General features: G+C 45.3%; 1 protein-coding gene across 1 annotated transcript in view; it reads left to right on the top strand.

Moving 5' to 3' along the window:
* The first annotated feature begins 801 nt into the window (after positions 1-801).
* hs6st1a (heparan sulfate 6-O-sulfotransferase 1a) overlaps positions 802-20,344 on the top strand; it is a 58,837-nt gene continuing 39,294 nt past the window's right edge. Inside the window, exon 1 of the mRNA XM_030116252.1 lies at positions 802-1,640. Coding sequence (XP_029972112.1) covers positions 1,141-1,640 — 500 coding nt within the window. The 5' untranslated portion in view covers positions 802-1,140. The remainder of the gene's footprint in view (positions 1,641-20,344) is intronic.

The raw sequence follows: 20,344 nt of genomic DNA, 5'->3' as shown, positions 1-20,344 counted from the left end.
GTTTTCTGTTTGTTTTTTGTTTTAATTTCACCTTTATTTTACCCATTCTGCCACTCTGGTGGCCACCGTTGTTAGAAGATATGTTAAAAGATGCACTTTTAGCAGAAACTAAATTTAAAAAAAGTTACCCCAATAGGAGATCTCCTTAAAAAAGTTGCATTTTCACTGAGTCCCAGCACTGTTGTTGTGTAAACGAACCCCCAAAACGCAACAAAAGTTTTCTATTTTCACTTGAAAATGTTGTTTAAACGTTGCCTATGATAAGACAATTTTATTTTCTTTCTTTCTTTTGTAATCTTCTCTTAATAAAAGAATACAAACAAGAAATAAATGTGTAAAACAGCAACAAAAATAAAAAATAGTACAATATATAGTTAGGAAAATGACTGTGATATCTTTTACGTTCTTACATGAGAAATGTAGCAATATTAAACATTACAAGGCCCATATTTACTGGATAGTTGTATTTTTTCTGTACTGTTAAATCAATCAGCAAGTATAGAAAATTTGCAAAGAAAACAGATTTCATTACAAATTGCCAAAATGCTAAAAAGCAGAGATAAAAGAAAAGAAATTACCTAAATGGACAAAAATGTCCATAATGATCATAATGATGTGTGAGTTATGTCGAGTGGGATAGTGGTGGGCGCTCATTCCAACCAATAAATTAAAGCGGCTCCCCCCCGTCCACTGCGAGCTGAGAGAGAGAGCGAGAGAGAGCGAGCGAGAGAGAGAGAGAGAGAGAGAGAGAGAGAGAGAGGTTGAAAAGGTAGTCTTCGCGCTGCATCCTGGGTACACAGCTCCGCCGTGATGCAGTGAGTCCTGCTCTGTGTTGACTGGAAGCCGAAGTAAAGTAAACGGGGGAGGGTCTGCCGCTAACCCGGGGAGGGGGGACCGCCTGCTCTCAGCTAGTTACAATGCGTCTTTCACGGTGTTGAGCGGTGTCGGAGAGCCATGAGCCAACTTCGCCGGTCGCCTCCAAGCGGAACGAGCCACTCTTGAACCCCCGAAAACGAGTCCTCGTCGCGGCTGGTCGGAGGGGGGGAGAGAGCGAGCATGAAGAAGCCGAGCTCCGCGCTCCCTGCTGACGGCTTGACTGGGAAATGGTAGCGTGCTGTGGGGACCGCACTGGGAAGGACCATGGTCGAGAGGAGCAGCAAATTCTTGTTGATCGTCGTCGGATCCGTGTGTTTTATGCTGATTCTCTATCAGTACGTGGCCCCAGGGGTGATCAATTTCGGCTCCCCGCACGGTTATTTCACGGAAGAAGACGAGGGGGACATCTTCCCCACTCCGGACCCCCACTACGTTAAGAAATACTACTTCCCCGTCAGGGACCTGGAGAGGACGATCGATTTCCAAATCAAAGGGGAGGACGTGATCGTGTTCCTGCACATCCAGAAGACCGGGGGGACTACCTTTGGACGGCACCTGGTCCAGAATGTCCGCCTGGAGGTCCCCTGCGACTGCAGACCGGGCCAGAAGAAGTGTACCTGCTACCGGCCGAACCGCAAGGAGACCTGGCTCTTCTCCCGGTTCTCCACCGGCTGGAGCTGCGGCTTGCACGCCGACTGGACCGAGCTCACCAACTGCGTGCCGGGGGTCCTCAACAAGAAGGAGAACAAGCAGAAGAACCTGAGGTAAGCCCCGCCGAGGAGTGCGCGGCTCACTTTAGATGAAGAGCAGAGGGTTCAGGCTGGAAGCTGTGGTCCAAGATCACTCAGTCTGCTTCGTGTCTTTCTCCAAAATTCAGCTGCATGTGTTTGACAAGTCAGGAAAAGACGTAAAGGTGCAATAAGGTCACTGGAAACTCCCCGAGCTTAATCTCAACTTATGTAATTTAGGTTTTAAAGGCAAATGACCCTGTTGTTAATTATTAACTACTTATCTGCACTTTTCTTTACAAAGCATTCTTCTCCCGTACGGACAAACAAAACATTTCCTCACATAGATATATCAAAACTCCAGGTGACTTTGGAGTTATTTTTGATCCGCTTCGCTCTACAAAAGTGTAATTATGAGGCAGAAGCAGACGAAACAAATGAAAGGGTTGTTATAATAGTGTTAAAGTGTCATAACTGAAAGCCGCAAACACGTTTACAGAAGTCCCTGCAGCCGCTTTAATGACTTTTATCTCATGGCTGTGTTTGGAAAAGAATCTTCTCTGGTTGGAATGAGGGTTTCTCATAAAAGAACAATGGCACTGATTGTGTGCATCTCTGTGAAATAGTGGCTTGTTATTAGATAGCGGGTGGACAAAGGTTGATTGACGTTTCCACACAGCACTGTCACAGATGCCAGAGAAGCTCAGCAGCACTTCTGACAATTGTTGATAGGTGCCTGCATCCCACTGAATCACACACACACACACACAGACACACACACACACACACTCACACATGCACAGATTTGTCTGAATTTATTTCGGGAGAGTGTAATACAGCCGGGCAACATTTCCACTCTGCAGTAATCCCTTGCTTTGACTGCGAGGTATCCAGACACGATGCTCATTCTTATTAGGTTATAACCCATTTCTCCTCCGCTGCTTCCCCATTGTTGTTGCCCACATATTGCATCCCTCACACAGACGTATTGACGACTGGATCAACTTCCATTTCACTGCACCCTTGTGGTTAAAGGCTGTGCTCGTTGAATGGGCTCTGTGTCTTTGTGTTGCCTCCGGTTCGCTCGGTGTTTTATTTTGGCTATAGATGATCAATAGGACAAAGAGAGTTCAGAGATGTGTGTGTATTTGTCTGGGTTTTTGGGCACGGTGGAGAAGTCAGGCCAGCTGCTTTGCTTCCCATGGATGCTCAAACTGGAGATCAATGCTGCAGGCTGGGCTGGGCTGGGCTGGGCTGGTAGGAGGGGGGGGGGGGGACCCTGCAGGGGTTTGGCTCCGCTCTAATCCGGGTGATTATTACCGCTGGGACACACACACACACACACACACACACACACCAGCGCTGGTATTTGCTGCTGGCGTCAGTCCTGACTCCTGTGGTTTTCCCCGGTCAGAGGTGATAACGTGCTCGGCCATTCTGCATGGCGAGCTGAGATATCACAGTGGACGCAGGATAAACGGCCTTTCATCACTTTGTGAGCACTGTTTCAAAGCTCAGTGTCGTGCGGGTGTGTGTGTGTGTGTGTGTGTATGTATACGTGCACCTGAAGAATCCACAGGAACCGGAGCAGGCAGTGCGGATGAGAGCGGTTTGTGTGTCTACACGGGCTGGATACGAGTGCAGCAGAGAGACGATCTCTTGCCTCAGGTGTAATCGAGTATCCGATCACTCCTGACAGGAGAAACAAGGAGCTGGAAGCTTAATAAAACCCAGAAGAAAAAAAAACAATACCGCTCCCTATTACATGCAGCACCACTTTTCAATAGGAAGAGTGGGAAATCGCTGAAATGAGGGTCTCTAAAGAAAAACCAAAGCCCTCTCCCGCTGCCTCTTCCTCTCTGTCACAGCTGTTTGTTCCTTTTTCTGTCTCATTGCCTCCTTTTTTTTTTTTTCCTCAATATGTGCTTTTGTCCTCTGTTCACATTGTTGGCTCCTCTTGTGCCATTGCATTGCGCAAATGCTCCAAGCATTTCTCTTGCGGGCAGCGGCAGTGTGGCGAGCAGGCCAAAGGAAGTGTGAAAAAGATAATCTGTGTTCACAGAACAGCGGCGAGGGATATCTCAGCGCAGCGTGGCGCGCATAGCTTTCAGATCAGCTGTGAATGTTGTCAGTGTGGTGGAAAAAACAGTATGTGACACGCCATACATCTGCTCACTTCCTTTTGGAGTTGAATCTACCTGCTGGAAACAAAAGGGAGCAAAAGCGTTGGCCTGAAAGGCTGGACCGTGTGGCAGCGGTAGCAGCAGCGGCGGCGGCGGCAAGCGGCAAGCTCCGCGTTGGGATTCAGCATCTCGCTCTGCAGCTGTGTTCTCAACCAGCTGTCAAGTGGATTTTACACAAACGTTTCAAATGCTGTAAAAATAAAATGTGAATTAGGACCATTTCCATCATCTGGAAGGAGGCACAGAAAATACGCCTCCTGACTGTCAAAAAACACATATCTGCACAGCATGGCGGTGAAAATCAAGAATAGCTCAATATATTTAAAAAAATATTGCAAGTTACCCGCTAAATTTAGTGTGTAAGTACATCTGTATTGGTGAATTTGGTCATTTCCAGCCTTTTTTCTTTGGGGTCCTTGAGAACTTTCGCTCAGATCTGAAAACATTACAGTGAAGCCAAACAATGGAAGACACACCCGCCCCCCCAACGTAACCTCTGAACAAAGCAACGGGTGTTTCCTCAGGTCATCTGCATGTGCGCAAAAGTGACTTGTCATGTTCGTCTTTTGCTGTTGTTGTTCTTTTTCTCGTGTAAATCCAATTCCTGATAACATCGGAGCAGACAAAGCCCCCGGCACCCCCGCCGTGATCTTCGGGGCACCCCCAAGGGAGTCCCCGACTTCAGCTTGGAAGCCCCCGATTTAACTGAATCATCACAAACATGGTTTATTTACCTTTTATCCTCGTTGAACTGAAACAACTTGGCTCCAAAAGTGGTGAGGAAAAAACAAACTGAATCTTAAAAATAAACGGTCAGAAAGCTGACCGATGAATAATACAGTAGCTATTTTCAAGTCTCGTCTTTGGGGTCGGATTAGTTATCGATCGTTTCTCCCAAATGTTTCCTCCTCAGGAGAGAACACCAACCTTGTTTTGAAACGGTGAAACTAAACCGGGCTGAACGTGGCGGTTTTTCACATTCGCTTCATCCCAAATTGTGGCGCAGCGACGCTACGATGGATTAGACTCCGTTTGGTCTTGTGACAAATGTGTCAGCTTTAGAGGAAGGCGCATTAGGAGGGGAGCAGCGAGGCGGCGGCGAGATGAATGGTTGGTAATGGGAGAGACAGGTCTGCCTTTGATTGGTGATTAGATTAGATCGAGATGAACAGTGGCATTGTGGGAGACAGAAACTCACGCATTCAGCCGAGCACCGCGGGTTTGTCATTCCCCACCTCTTATATCAGTTTAAAAGTTCTTCAGCGATCCCACGGGACACACTAATACACACATTTGCTGGCACGTAATAGTACAAACACACACTAATGAGTGTGTGGAACAAACAGACCTTAATGCAAGGCTCAAGATATGGAGCTTCTAATTGGTTAAGGAGGTTCCTATCACTTTACTCAAATTAGAGCCACATACTCAGATGGGGGATACCATCTGTCCTCTGCAAGTGTGTGTGTATGTGCACACGCACATCTCATGACTGTGTGTGTTTTGTCCCAGTGTGTCATAGAGCATCTTAGTAAGCAAAGTGATGGGGCTAATTTTACTGCCTCTGTCTCGGGTCCTCTCTCAGATCACTCCCTGTGTTTTTTTTTTTTTGTTGTTTTTTTTTCCTCCCCCTCTCCCGCCTCCTCCTCATCCCCCCCGCTTGCCTCCGAAACACTTTCCCTCCCTGTCCCAGCCATCCTTTCCTCCCTCCTTCCGTCCATGATGGTGTCACTCTCTAATCAAACAGCAGGCTTGCTTTCCGCTTGGTGGCTTTATGGCTGGGGGCTTTCTCTCTCTCTCTCTCTCTCTCTCTCTCTCTCTCCCCGTCTCACTCCCTCACATTTCTCACTCTCCTCCTTCCTCCCTCTTTCCATCTCTGCCCCCTTGTCTTCCTTTTCGCTCCTTTTGCCATCTTTCTATCCCTCTCCCTCCAAGCGTGACTACCGCATTAGAGGAAATGTCTTTTCATGGAAGATTTGCTGCAATTTCCAAAATGGCTGCTTTGCCTAATGGACAACTGCCTTGGTTCTAATGAATGATTACATGTATGAGTGTGAGGCAAGAGGAAGGGAAGGGAAAGGGTGGCAGCAGCAGGGGGGGCGCCACGAGAGAAGATGGAGGCGATGAAGAGTCATATGAGGAAGAGGATGGTTGTGGGACAAGAGAAGAGCTGTCAGGGGAATGATTGAAAAATAAAAGATGGCGGGGTGAAAACGTTTAGTTTCATTGCTGGGGAGGGGGTTAGTCAATTAGCACGGTTGTCAAGCACTGGGCATTACTCTTCTTTCAATAGGTCTGTTTCAGATTCACAGCACAAATCACTGCACCCCACAGTGTGTGTGTGTGTGTGTGTGTGCGTGTGTGTGTGTGTGTGCGTGCATGCGTTTGTATGTGGTGTGCGAGCGGATGCGCATGCATGTGGCGGCACAGCATGATGCCATCAGCCGGCCAGCACAAACCAGAATCCAGATGAACTCAAGGAAGCTGCACAGGCCTCCCCGGCTGATTGGCATGTAATACGAGTGAGTGAGTGTGTGTGTGTGTGTGTGTGTGTGTGTAAATGCTTACATGCGTGTGCAAGCGAGTGCGCGCACGCACGCATACATTCATGTGTAGCCAGGGCAGGTCGGTGTTAATCCAATCAGATTAGCCGGGTTTAAGCGCTGCCGACCAGGCGCTCCAAAGCCGTTTAGGTCCGCTCATCCTGCGGCCGCAGTTGCATCACGATCCAGCATTCCCAACAAACATTCCCACATCCCTTCCAGCTGGTTCTCCCCTTCTCGTTTTCCGGGCTCAAATCGCCTTAAAGCTCCGCTGAAACCAACCCCCAGTGACCTAAAACCCCGTACCTGCCTGACTGCGCCCGATTTCCATAAAGCATGTGAGAATTTAACACACGAACCCGAGCACAGAAATACATGTTGTGCTTAAAATTATTCCTAGAGGCAAAGTTAAATTAATACTTAACTTTTCAGAGGACACAGAATAAATTGGTGCCAACTCTTAATGATTATGAACCGCGGCGATGCTTTAGTAAAATGCCAAACATATGCTGAAGCCTTTACGAGTAGACTATAAAATCATTTCAGTTATTACATTTAGTCCTTGCCTTTCTGGTCTGGTGAGTCCAGTTGTCAAAATAAAATGTGCGCCCTGATAGCCAGTGAGCATCTTTTTATCCTCCGCGTTACAGTGTGTTTATGTACACAAGTTATTACCAGATCAATGACCCACTTCTTCCTCTTGAATTTTCTTTCAGGTTTAAATTTGTGAAATAAATCAGTGATTTTCAAGAAAATGCAAATATTAAGCAAAACAATATGCAAGGTTGAATTCATCACAGGATCCTTCATGTGTCTTCCAAATCTGTAGAGTCTTTTCATAATTTTCATAGGCGTCGAGGGCTAATTTCTGCGTATTTTAAAGAAACTTAAACACTGAAAGCCTCCAGAAATTGTAAACAGCTGTACGTTTTGATGAATCGCTTCTGGGTATTTGTGGGGAGGTTCAAACCCCGACTCAGCCCGTCTGAGGACGTGTCTGAAGGCAGGACACTGAGCCAAACATTGCATGGCAGCTTAGTCGCCACTGGTTTGTGTGATTGGGTAAATGTGACTAACAGTGTAAACTTTGCACTGGAGACTGCTGAAGTGGACAAAATGCTCTACATAAGCGAAGTCTCGTCACCTGTAACTATTTGCATAGATTGGTAACCACTGCACTGAGCTTTAAATGGATTTATATTGTATACTTTATTAGATAATGAGATCGTTTTGTTTGACGCTTGGTAAGATCCTAATCAGCATGAAGACCACAACACAGGCTTTTAGTTGTAAATTCCTTGTTTCCATCTCAGCAATTTCCAGCGTTGTTTGAAGCTGTCCGCCAAAAAATTAAATTCATCCCTGCATTGGTATATTAGTCACTCAAATTCCACTTCAGTTTTAAAATGAACGGCTGATTAGCAGATGATAGGGCCGAGCAAGTGGCTCTCCAAGTCTTATCCTCCGTTCCTCGCAGTGCAGTGAAAGGATGGTTGACTGACATGCAGTCTCCCGCATAAAGGGGTGAGATATGACCCCTATGCCTTTTTTTTTTCCCCCTTCAGTAGCTTCAGGGGAGCGTTGACAGGTCTCTCTCAGCAACACCACTGCTTCCTTTTGAATACAGGAGTTCAACCGAGGTTCATCCTCAGGTCATCGTAATGTATAACAGCCTCACAACTCGGAGTTGTGGATACCTCTTTCGGGCCCCTTCGCGATACACACGGGCGCATTCGCACACTTTTTTTTTCAGCCGATGACAGTTTGACTGTGGTCGACCTGCGATGCAAAATGGCCTGATTGAAACTAAACTGTCGGTGCCTCTTACTGTAGAATAAATATTACACTGAGACCGTCCAGAGTACAAAGCAGCACGGTCAAGTTGAGTTCAGCTATTGTGGCCATTGATTCGCCCCAGCTGTTTTGCCTCGAACGTCTTGTAAAGACAGGATGAGGCGAGGGATCCGCCTGACCCGCTGACGATCGTCTCCACCGGTGGTCTGTGAAGGGTTATCGTAGCGCTGCCTGCTAAACCTTCCTCATCGATTAGCTGCTATGGATCGGAGAGGCTTTTCCATTGATTGATAAAACTTGAATGATGCTAACATAAAGCGGAGTCTGTCCAGGCCGATCTGGACGTGCGCACAACAAAGAGGACAGACGGGGGGGGGGGGAGGCGAGCGAGCCGGGAAAGAAAAGCAAGAGTGATGTGTTTCTTAATCATTACACAGCCTCTGTTACTGTGTGTGTCACTCTTCCTCTTCCACCCTCTGCTGCCGACTGTCAAATGTCAACCCCCACCGCTGCCGCCAAAGTGATTCCGCGGCCCTGTGGACAAATAACCGTGCGGCAAATGATTAGCAGACATTTCTATGGCTGGTAATGAGGGGCGTTACGCTGGAGCGGCTCCGCCAACAGGATTACTGCCTATTGATTATCCCGGGCTAGCGTTAGCTTTGCTAGCTCAAACCGACTGACTGATTAGCACGCTTTTCTATAGTGTTTAATGAGTTGCACTGCGGAATGCTATGGTATGCTATCCATGAGAATGGGATTACAGTCTATTAATCAGACAAGAGGCTTGCTGAAGTCATTAGCCGGCCCCGAGGCAAAGTCAGTGCATCTGTGGCTGATCCCAGTTCCCGGATTCTAAATCGGGTTTGGCCTCGTCTCCGTCGTCTGGTCTCTTCCCTCGCGTCGACCCTGAGTGACTGTCTTGCTTCCGACAACCTCACCCCCGCGATACCTCATTCCTGATGGCAGCACTCATCCCCTCGCTCCTTTTCGCGTCCTCCCCTCCTGATTTCGGAGGTGCAGAAGGACAGAGAGAAGGACGCCCCGGGGGACGGCTCTCCGCATCCATTTACAGCACTGTCTCCTCCTGTCCCTGGGTGTGACAGGTCCAGACAGGATGTGACCCGCGACCTCATCCCTCAGTCCCGGCGCCCCTCGTTTATTTGGAAGCAAACGATAAATGCTTCCATTTTCTGCTTGCGTGTGTTTATGAATAAATGCATCTATTCACCAAACTTGTGTGCGTGTGTGTGTGTGTGTGTGTGTGTGTGAGAGAGAGAGAGAGAGAGAGAGAGTGAGGGATGGCTGAAGGAAGCATGTGAATGGCGAGGAGAGGCTGACAAGCGTGTTAATTGAATTGTGGGAAAAATGCAAATCCTGCACTGCCTCTTTGAATTAGGGGGAGGAGTTTCAACTGATTAGGACTGTCTCCTCTATGTGCGCACACACACACACACACACACACACACGAAGTGTACTAACTTTCACCACATCCCAGAAAGAGAGTGAATGGTATATGCCTCCCTCCTCACATCATCCTGTCTTTTCCCATCATGCCACCCCAGGACCTCCGTGTCTTTTGTCTGCGTGTGTGTGTGTGTGTATATGTGCGTGCGCCTTGTGCATGAGGGAGTCCCACCCGACCAACTAAAGTGCTGATGCCATTCATGGAAAGACGGAATGGCAGGGGAAGAAACACTGAGATTCCTCGTTCTGCTACACTTGGTTTGTCTGCTTTGCTCGAGGGCAGAGCTGTAGATCACCCGAGTTGCTTCTTCTTGAAACTGCACACGTTCTCCTAGAGTGTGTGTGTGCGTGTCTGTGTGTGTGCCCTCTGCCTTCATTTGTGCATTCAGGCAGAGTGTTGCATGTGTCTCACTGTTTGCCGTGTGAATATGTGGCCTGTGTCATCTGTGTTCACAAGACTGTACATTGATTTGACTTGTGTAACTGTGAGTGTGTGTGTGTGTGTGTGTGTGTGTGTGTGTGTGTGTGTGTTTTAGCTCAAATGAAACATGTCACTGTGTTCTTGCGCTGCTGTACGGGTTCGACTGTTTCTCATCTCCCAGAATGATGTGGCTTCCGTGTTTTTGATCGCATGTATTTTGACAGAAGAAACATGAGATAACGCCGCAACAAACTTCGGTTTCCTTTGACCTTCCAGACAGAATTGTATCTTCAGTTGAAAAAGCTTATCTTATGAAACACTCACTCCCTCATTGTGCTGGTTAATCTTTACCTCCTGAGGTTTCAAGCTGAAAGAAAGGAGTGTGTTTATGTTGAAATGCCACGAAATTCAATAAGGACTGAATTATAGCTGCTTAACCATTTTTCTTTAGCCAGTTTGGACATGACTTTTTGTTTTTGTTTTTTGCTTTGGGAAAACCCTGAATTTTACCACTTTGTTTAATTATCCTCAAATGATCCTGGCGCTCTTGATACAAAATGCTGAATCTTATTTGTTCAATAATTGTTTCAAGATTAAATCTTTTTGTTACACCCTTCACTGGGAGACAGTTTGACATATTACAAGCAACTAAAAGCTCTCAAGCTCTCATATATAACCGTCTAAAGTCCACGGGGGCAAAAGTCTCCCAGAGTGGCTGCACAGATATGTTATATAATAGCTCTGGAACTAAGAACTGGTTCTGATTAAAAAAGAAAAAGACTGAGATCAATAGCTGACTCTTTGGCTTATATATGTTTAGCTTGGAGCAGCCCCAGTTCCCCCAGGATGTTTTCAGTCTGAGCTCTAATGTAGAGCAATATTTGATAGCTTTTCTTTCAGTATTTGTTCGTGTCTGTAGCTCCTAACCTCACGAGGACCACCTGAGACTTCAGGGGGGACCGAGACTTCGCCTGTTGTGAGGTTGTAGAATTATATTTTCAAGCGTCAAAGAAAATTACCACAATTGTGAACAGACCTGTAATAAATCCTCTTGGGGTTTTTTTTAAATCTATATTTTGCACTGCTTCTGCTTTTGTATGACTGTGAAAGTGGGAGTTTACGTTAGTGTTTGGCTTCGGTGTAATCTTCAGTTGAATCAGATCGGCGGATCCACAGCTTTTCAGAGGGGTAATCCCAGGAAACTCTCTGATATGATTGTTTATCAGATATCAAACCATCATTTTTGACTTTCAAGAAAAATAATCACTGACAAATCTGCTGCTCCGCAAGGGCAGTGTAGGTCTGACTTCTAAAATAATACCGTTGCATCACTGCAGCATGAAAGCCAAGACGGTGTTTTAACGGGTTGAGATCGTTATGATTTATTGCTCAGACATTCCAGGTGGCCACAAATAAAGAAGAAATATTTTCTCCCTTTTCACCTCTAAAGCCCTGCGTTTCATTTCAACTCAGAGATGTTTGCATTTCTTGGAGGAAATGATCTCAAAACGAGCATCAACAGTAAAGAGTCAATCATGCATGTCATGATTTTGCAGCGGCTGCATTATTAGCTGTTAAGTAGGGTTGACTGAATTCGTCCGCTCAGTCCGGAACTCTCCACATGGAGAGTCGTAGATCCAGACTCGAGAGTTAAGAAATAGGCCAGGTTCTTCCCGGTAAGAAGCAATTGAGAGAGCGAGGGGAGTGTCGCCCTGCTGAATAAAGGTCAGTGTTAAGGCTAATCCAGTTATACTATTCTTAGTGTCTCTCCACCTCTTTGTCTCTTACCGCTCTGCCTCCCTGCTCCTGCTCACCCCTCTTGACTCCATAGATCTGGGCCACAAGTACGTACAGTTCACCTTTCTCTATCTTTCTCTCTGCCCGCCTCCGCCTCCCCCTTTCTCTCTTTGTCAGAAAAAAAAAACAAAAAAAAGTTTTATTTCTTCATCCTCCCTGCCACCTCACTGTCATTTTGGGTCCCTGGTGCGTGTCAGCTTCCTCCAGAGAAAGGAAGTGATGTGTCAGGATGTGCCTTTATCCGCCAGTGATCTGATCTGATGTGAGATTGAGATAAACACGGGAGGAGTGTAGTGTTCTCTCTCCCTCACCCTGGGGAACTGTACGGCGGAGAAGCCCTTATTTTTCCTGTCTCTTGACTGCATTTTCTCCTCCTCGTGCGCGGCAGAGAGAAAAATCTGGCGGTCTTGGGGTGATCGCCAAATTGCGAAGGAAAATCAAGGAATCGTGTCTTTCAAACCTGCTCAACCCGTCAATTCCTTGACAAATCTGTTTTGATATTTAATACGAGGCGTTTAGGAAGTCGCTCTGTAACAGTCAGCTCGGTCGTTTGATCCCTCATGATATATAATATGTCTGCCGACAGCCTGGTGTTGTCTGTCAAAGTGTCTCTGGGAAAGAAACTAAATTACCACCTCCGCTCACTTTTATGCTCTTAAAATACTTTTATGTGAGATCGTCAAAAAAGGCTGAATGCGGATAAATCTATCGAAGCACTTTGAAGGGCCCCATTGCATGGGAGGGGGCAGTGTTGTGACATTCACAGGACGGCTGCCTGGAAAAGAATATATATCAATATTTTAGATTTAGCCCGGGGTTGCTCTAACAAGCACATATATTGGATGCTTAGAGTTTAATAAAGAGGGAAAACCCAGTCCCACGAAGGCTGAGCTATTTTCACCAGTCAGTATGGTATCTTAAATTTGAAAGGTCTCTGCATTTTCCAGTGATTCACTGCCAGATAGTTTTCAGTTCAGTTTGTGTGAACCCAGCCTCAGTGAAGTTTCTTTTTAGATTTGCCCTATAATGTGTTGCAATAAGCAAATAAGTCCTCGCTAGCATCAGCGTTAACGCCAGCCTTGAAAGGTTATGAGTTTAATGCATCCAGAGGAAGTACATTTTGTTGTTTTAATATTCAGTGTGTTGCTCAAACCTCTGAATTCTAAGCTGTTTCCAGATTTATGGAGTGAAATGACTAAACAACTCTGAAGACTCCAAATGGAGATTGTAATGAGGGTGTGTGCTGTGTGGCTTATCAAATATTGCTGATGTATTGAACATGCTTTTTATGAAGTTGTGGTGTTCTTCTGATTGCATTAATGCAAAATATTTCAGAAAAATCAGGCGCACAACAATTTTCGTCTGCAATGTTTTGAGTCTTGCAATTTCTGCCTGGACATTTCCTGGTGTGCGTAGACACATCGACTTACAGTTTTGCTGGTTGAACAGCACAGATGTAAGGCGCATCCTTAAAAATGGCCTCTACTTAAACTCCCAATTAATTCTGGGTCTACTCACAGCATGAAATTTTCTGTAAGGACCAGATCTACTTCTAACTTCACCATTATGCCGGTAAAAATCATCTAATATGCATGCTGCTGTGGATCCATCTATATGCAGTAAGCACACCATATAAGCAGTTGCACTCGCCTCTTCGAGTGCGCATTACTATTTAAATAATGCAACCTTAAAATACCGGTGAAATATCGTCCCATTAAGTTAAGACCCGGTTTCTGTTGGTCGATTGCTTTCAACTGCCTCAAGATAGCAGTGCGCACCTGCCTGCACCTTATTTTAAGCCCAGTTTGTTCATCGGTGCTCAGAAGGGTGTAAATCACGTTTAGTGCTCAACATGAGCAGGGAGACGTCTGCATCATTCCAAGACACTTCTTAGGTCATTGAGTACTTGTTGTCCCTTTGAGGATTGATTGGAAATATCTGTAAGGGTGCAACAGAAATGGAGGAAAACAGAAATCCAAGGTCTGTTTTAATCATGTTCTGCACCACAACCCTGTCGGATGTTTCTAGTACACCTCTGATCTGACGCATCTTAATCAGATTCTTCACCATCTGAACCGAGTCTTAACTATACGTTTACTTAGTTATCAGTAACTGCAAGTAAAAACATATCCAAGTCTAATGTTGGACTAAAAGCAGGTGGAATTTCTATCCTCTGATCATCATTAAATGTCAGAATTTGTCTGATGGCATCAAGCACCGTGTATGAATGGTTTTCTTGTTTGCACCAACTACTCATAGTCACTTTAACTAATTAGAGGCATCAGTCTTTTCTACATTACTTGCCAGTTTAATACAAAACGGAACAAAATCATCACGATTGCGGCCTTCAGTGTATAATCAGATGCGTGGAAACCAATCACATGGAAATACTTAGAAGTAATTTGTCATGCGCCAGCATTGCTTCGGCAGCAGAAAGTCAGAGCCGAGGATGTAAATTCCATGCTCATGAGAGACAAAGTTGTCCTGTGTCTTTGGGTTGAGCGGTGGATTTTTCTGGCCAGTTCTTCTCAGTGTGATGGGGGAAAAAAAAAAAACAATCTGAAATTCCTACCCTCTAAGTACCCAAATAGTGATAAGACATGTTGTGGTGGATAAATGAGGAGGCACCAGCTACTGCACCGGCTAGTAACAGTGGGAGATATTTTTAAATCTTGTTTTTTTTTTTTTTTTTTTTTTTTGCTTGTTGTCAGGATTCGACTTGGCTGAGAGTCCCACTGCCTAATTACTCGACAAATCAAGCCAAAACAATAACTATCAAACAGCCGTCTGAAAGGCTGCTTGTCGCCCTGCTACGCTCTGAATTTCTTAATCTTGTGCTGTAAAAACCCAGGTAGCTCAAAAGTTTCTGTCCAGGGTCAGAACGTCTTTAACAAGACTTTAAGATCCTGAAAGTATTTAGAGGCGATGGTGTCATTAAAAGCAAGATGTTTCCTGAGTTTATGAGCCATTTATAGTTAACTTAAAGCTCAGTTCTGTAAGAAAGATACTGAAACGCATATCTTTATGTAAGGAGAGGCCACTGAGGTAGCGAGACAGAAAAAGCCATCACGAGTCAGCTAACTCGTATAAGCAAAGAATAATGTCTCAGCTATACGAAGGAAAAGACAATTGCTTGCAGAAGGCCATAAAAACCAAAAACCCGACTGTGATGCAAGAAGGACAATAAGAAAAACTCCTGGAAGTAATCGAAGTAGAGTTGCACATCTTTAGAAGAAAAAAGAAAAGCAGCCTGTAAGCAATCTGCTGTCGTGTGTGTCCATAGCAATGAAGGAGTGAGAGCCGAAGTATTTAAGGCCCATGAGCACTCAAAGACCTCCAGGCAGTCCGTGCAGTCCAAAGATGTCGCTCCATCACCGGGCTTGGTTATTTCCTGCTTGCGCGATTTGGCCTTTTGCATCTCGGGCGCCACAATGCAAATACTGAGAGGCACTCATGCAAAAATGCAGACCATGCTCTCTCTCACACTCTCCCTTTCTGCTGCACACATTTCACCCCCGTCCCCTACAGACTTTATGGATGTTCGCCGTTTGACGTTTTCTCTTGTTGAATGCGCCCCCCCCCCCCCCCCCCCCCCAACCCCCCCACCCCCTCCCGCGTGTTTTTCTCTTCCTCCCTTCCTTCCTTTTTCTCCGTCCGCTCTCCGCCGTCTTTTGTCCGGCATCTCTTCACGCTTGACCAGCCTTGCCGTGACTCTTGACTTCAAAGAGCTACTTCATTCATCAGTCACTCATCAGCGAGAGAGGGCCATTCAGCGCCGCGCTAAAAGAGAGGGAGGGGACGAGCAGTGAGTGTATAAAAAAGAGGGGGAACGAGTGCATGAAAAGAGGGCACGAGAGAGAAAGAGGATCCGATCTTGACCGGGGGGGACCCCGGGAGTCACAAAAGCCAAAACGAGACACACTCCCACACATCCACACACACACACTCAATCGTTGTCGCCACTCAAACACACTACCTGCCTCTCGTGTGCAGATGCTCCATACATGATCTTTTTTTTTTTTTCCTTTCTTTTTCTTCTTTGTGGATCCCATCGGCGTCTCATCTTTCCCTCGTTCTTTTTTCTTGAGTACAAAGGGGCGTCGGGGCCTGTTCCTTCCTGTAATCCCTCGCCGCACCTGGGCGTGTGCATGAGTGTGTATTTTTTTTTTTTTTTTTCCTTTTCAGATCCTTTCCACACCACCCACTCCTCAGTATTTCTAAATCTCACCTCCTGTATTTTCATTCCCTTCTTGCTCACTGACATTCTCCTGCTTTTTTTTTTTTTTTTTTTTTTTTGCCATTCCTCTGTATTCGGAGGTGGCTGGCAAGCTAGTTTTCAGGTCAGTGGGAATTGCTATTGCCTCCCCTCTCAGCTGGAGTCTGGCTCGCACTCAGCTGCACACAAACACTCTCACACACAGATATGCACACTTATTGTTCATCCTGCTCTCTTTGTGCGAGCGGTTTACACGGACGTGTGCTTGTGTGGTCTCGCACGCATGGATTGCCCTGCTTGTAAAGATGCGTTTCTCGTAGGTGCGCCTGATGCCTTCTCATCTGCTTTTCTTCCCTCCGCTCGTCGTTCCGTCCTTTATTTGTGTTTTTCCCACAAGTAATAAGTCATAAATGAAAGTCTGTCACGCTCTGTGCTCGGCTCGCTTCGCGCTGTTTTTGTAGTTCACCTTTTTGTATGAAGGAGAGAAGGTTTCTTTTATGACTCATCTTGATTATGTGTGGGTTTGTGTGATTGTAACCTCTCACACAAATTACGTTTTTCTGCTCAACAAGCAAATTGTGATGTTATTGGAAAATTCCCATGAAAACTCCACACAAACGGCATCAGCTGGTGTTTGAACTGGTATTATCTGTTTATGTCAGCGCATTTAATGCACACTAACTGTGCTTTATCCTAAACCTGAAGTCAAGGGACTTTTAATTTTTCATCAACCAACAAATTCCAAAAATAGCTTCCTTATTTTCTTAAAAACATCTGCTTTTAACTCCAATCCGCAGGCTTGTTTCACCTCAGACTTTGATCAAATGAAAGCGTCTAAATGGACCAATCTGAGGCAAAAACACACCCATTGCTGTTGTTAAGTTAACAAATTGATCAGATGAACTAATCTAATTTTATGCATAACAATGCAGCATAAACGTTCTGTGTTGAAGTCTTGTTTTTCAGCTTGTGCCGACGCCATAATTGACAAGTGTTAATTGAGTTATTGCTGCGTGTCAGATGCATTCACTGGCAGCAATGTTTGTGCCTGTTTTTAAAGGTGTTTCGAATATACCTCCACTCTTGTGCACAGATGCACAAGAGACAAAACATCCAATTGTTGATTGGAGCGACACGGAATCCAGCTAAACTCATTCAAGTAATTAAACGCCTGAACGCGCCCAAGACGCTTCAAACATATTGACATGTTGTTTTTGTTTCTGCATTTTAAAAAGCCGGGGAATGAAAAACAAAGAGGAGGGGGGTGGGGGGGGGGGATACAACCTACTGGGAATCCATCAAAAATTGGCAGCAGATTTGACGTGTCCACACACTGCAACGTTTGGATTTCGGGAGTCAGATACCGTGTCCGACAATGGTTATTCGAAAGAAAAGCCTCCACATCGAAGGCGCACTTTCTCTGCTGTGTTTTATCACACACACCAGCGGCCACAAAAAGCTCGGAGAGAGCAGGTGTGGAGACATCACAGGTCTTAATAAAGTAGAGGAGGTGTGGGATGGCTAATGAAACACCTCGTCCTTTACTTGTGTTTGTTACTCCAGAATGAGGAAACGTGTGTTGTGCGTGGATGCACACGAGGCTGACAACAGTTCATTGTACAAATTATCTGTAAGTACTCTTGTCAAATGTGGTGAGTCAGTCTGGTTCTTGTAAGTCCGTGAGTTGAGGTGCAGACCTGTCCCAGCATGCCTCTGCAATACACACCTGCTTACTTTCGCAGATTCACACACTCGGCCGCGGCCTCGGCAGAAGTTTCATGAAAGTGCCGCCAGAGGAGGAAATTGGTCAAGTGGGATGATTGCATTGGAGTGGGCAAACAGAAAGAAAACGCTGGGGAGGGGGCAATGATGCAGTGAATAGTTAAAAAAAAAAAAATGAAGACGTGTACTAAAAGAGAGGAAAACGGAGGGCGAGAAGGTGAGGGAAAGTATCTCTTTGTCCCCCCGCTCCTCCTCTGATGGAATGTTAATCAGCGTAAAGAGGTCAGCCCTTTTGCCGTTTCGGTGGGTGTGTGAGTGTGTGTGTGACGGGGTGAAAAGGTCGGACATGGTGTTCTGGCCTTTTGGAGATTCCTCTGAAGTGAACAACTGCGCCAGGGGTCCGCTGCAGCGCTCCTTACAACCTTCTTTAGAACTCAACCCCGCATGATGAACGTAGATGAAACAACTCATTGATTCCTCCGATTCAGTAGTTTTGACAAAGTTACTCTGGTAGCATGTAGCACGGACAAGCTTGTTTCAGAAGCATCAGATTTCCAAACATTTCTTCACGTTTCTTCTCGAGTTAGCCTAGCTTCAGGAGGTTTCAGGTCGCCAAACAGCAGAAACATCAAAATGTTTCTCCACGTCGAAGATCTTTTTTAATAGTTTTATTCGACATGAAAGTTAGGATCTCAGGGCAGCGACAGCCTTGGGGTTAGAGAAAAGCCGATTGCAGTATTGACAAAACCATCAGTTTTGTCTGCATCGACTCTCAAACCCCGATTCTCCTGCATCACATTGAAATTCAACCAATACACAAAAGTTAAGTCGTGAGACGCTGCATTTTAGTATTTTCTTGGTGGAGATAAAGTAAAGGCTTTTCGCCGGGATGCATCTTTGTTTGCCGGTCAGAAGATTCTTCACAGCACCAAATTAACTTGTATGGGGAAACTGTCTGAAACAGCCTTTGCTTTGAAAAGAGAAAAAAATAAATAAATACAGCCTCGGGTGGTTCGAAATAACAGGAGTCAGTATTGAATTGGCTTTCCTTTATATGATTCATCATGCAGTCCCAGCACAGAGGCTGATTTGAGACTTGAAGGTTGCAGTTATGAGAATCTATAAACAGAAGTTATCTTCTGTCCAGTTCTGTATTAAATATGTTGCTGAAGCGCTGAAGGAAGGTGTTACAGACATCAATATAAGTCAAATTCTTTATCAGGATTAACTTAGCCAATATTTTGGAGTAACAGTTTTTTTCCACTAACTTGAAGTCGACAAAAAAAAAAAGTTTTTCCACACACGAAAAATGAGAACAAGTAATTGTAAAAGCCTCCTACACTCTTGTTGTGCTGCAGCATTTCGTCCATTGTGCTGGAAGTATTTCATCCGATTCAGTGGAGCCACATTGTCCTGCGTTTTAATCTGTAGGCTGGATTTACTCAAGTTAATCTTCTCTCACCAACTCATTTTACTCATTTCACAGTGACGGTCATATTTCTTGGGTCGCCGGTCCAATGTGGAGTGCCAGTTTGTGTCGGTCTACTTAGCCGAGGTCACTTTTACAACTAAATCAGTCGGAGTAGCTTTTCTCAAACAAAAGTGTTTTTCAGTGTATTGGTCCGTATGAGAAATCGGGCCGTGTAATTTCACTTGGGAACAAAACAATCAGAGCAGGGCCTTGTCGAGGGGGGCGGCCGGCTCGGCGCGTCTCGGCGCGCCTCTGATGCGAGAATCGTTCGGAGCTCGGCTCAGATCATCGCGCCGGTTCGCCTCTGCCACACAGACGCCGAGCCTCGACGATGAGAGGCGAGTGGAAACGCTTCTGATGGTTCAATTAGTGCTCGAACTAACCGTATTGTGAAACCAAGAAATCGAATAAAATGGGATGAGGTAATTATACTGAATCTCATTTCATAAATAGTAGGATAATCCTTTGTTGTACATTAGGACCACATCAGGCTAAATTTGTTAGGGGAGTGTGGTAATCAGTGCAGTGATCCACATCCGCAGCAGATGCTGATGCTCGGTGATTGTTGAGCTGTTAAAGAAGTAGAGGAATATCCTCCAGAGAGCAGAGGATCAGATGGGCTGATTCTGTTCCTTCACTCTCTGAGTGTGTTTTAGAGTTGAGGTTATGAGTAAATTTGAAATGCACATGGCTTATTATTAACTTAAAAATGGGACTAACATATGGTGTGTGCAGACACACACACACACACACACACACTTCTGTCTTCAGTTACAGTCCTTCTGCTTTTGTGTATTAAGTCATACTGCTGGCTAGCACAGAAAATCTTTTTATAGGTAGCAAAATGACTGAAAAATAAAGGGAAAAAAAGCCAACCTCAGATTTCGTTGCCTTTAAACTCAATATTTTGAAGAGAGAAGAATGTAATAACAGTTTTTCAAAGAGCTGAGATGGTAAAAGACTTTAGCTCCTTTGTGTGGGTAAAAGTGGCAAAGCTGCTCTTTCATGAATGCTGAACTTGTTTAACAGTAAAACAGTCTGGTACTATTTTCAAAAATCTGAAAACTAAAAAATCTCAGCAGTGTGGGAATGATGGGATGACACAACAGCGCTATTCTAGAATATG

Source organism: Salarias fasciatus, chromosome 19 (genome assembly GCF_902148845.1).
Source record: "Salarias fasciatus chromosome 19, fSalaFa1.1, whole genome shotgun sequence".
In the NCBI taxonomy this organism is placed as follows: Eukaryota; Metazoa; Chordata; class Actinopteri; order Blenniiformes; family Blenniidae; genus Salarias; species Salarias fasciatus.
This window is presented reverse-complemented; position numbering and strand designations above follow the sequence as displayed.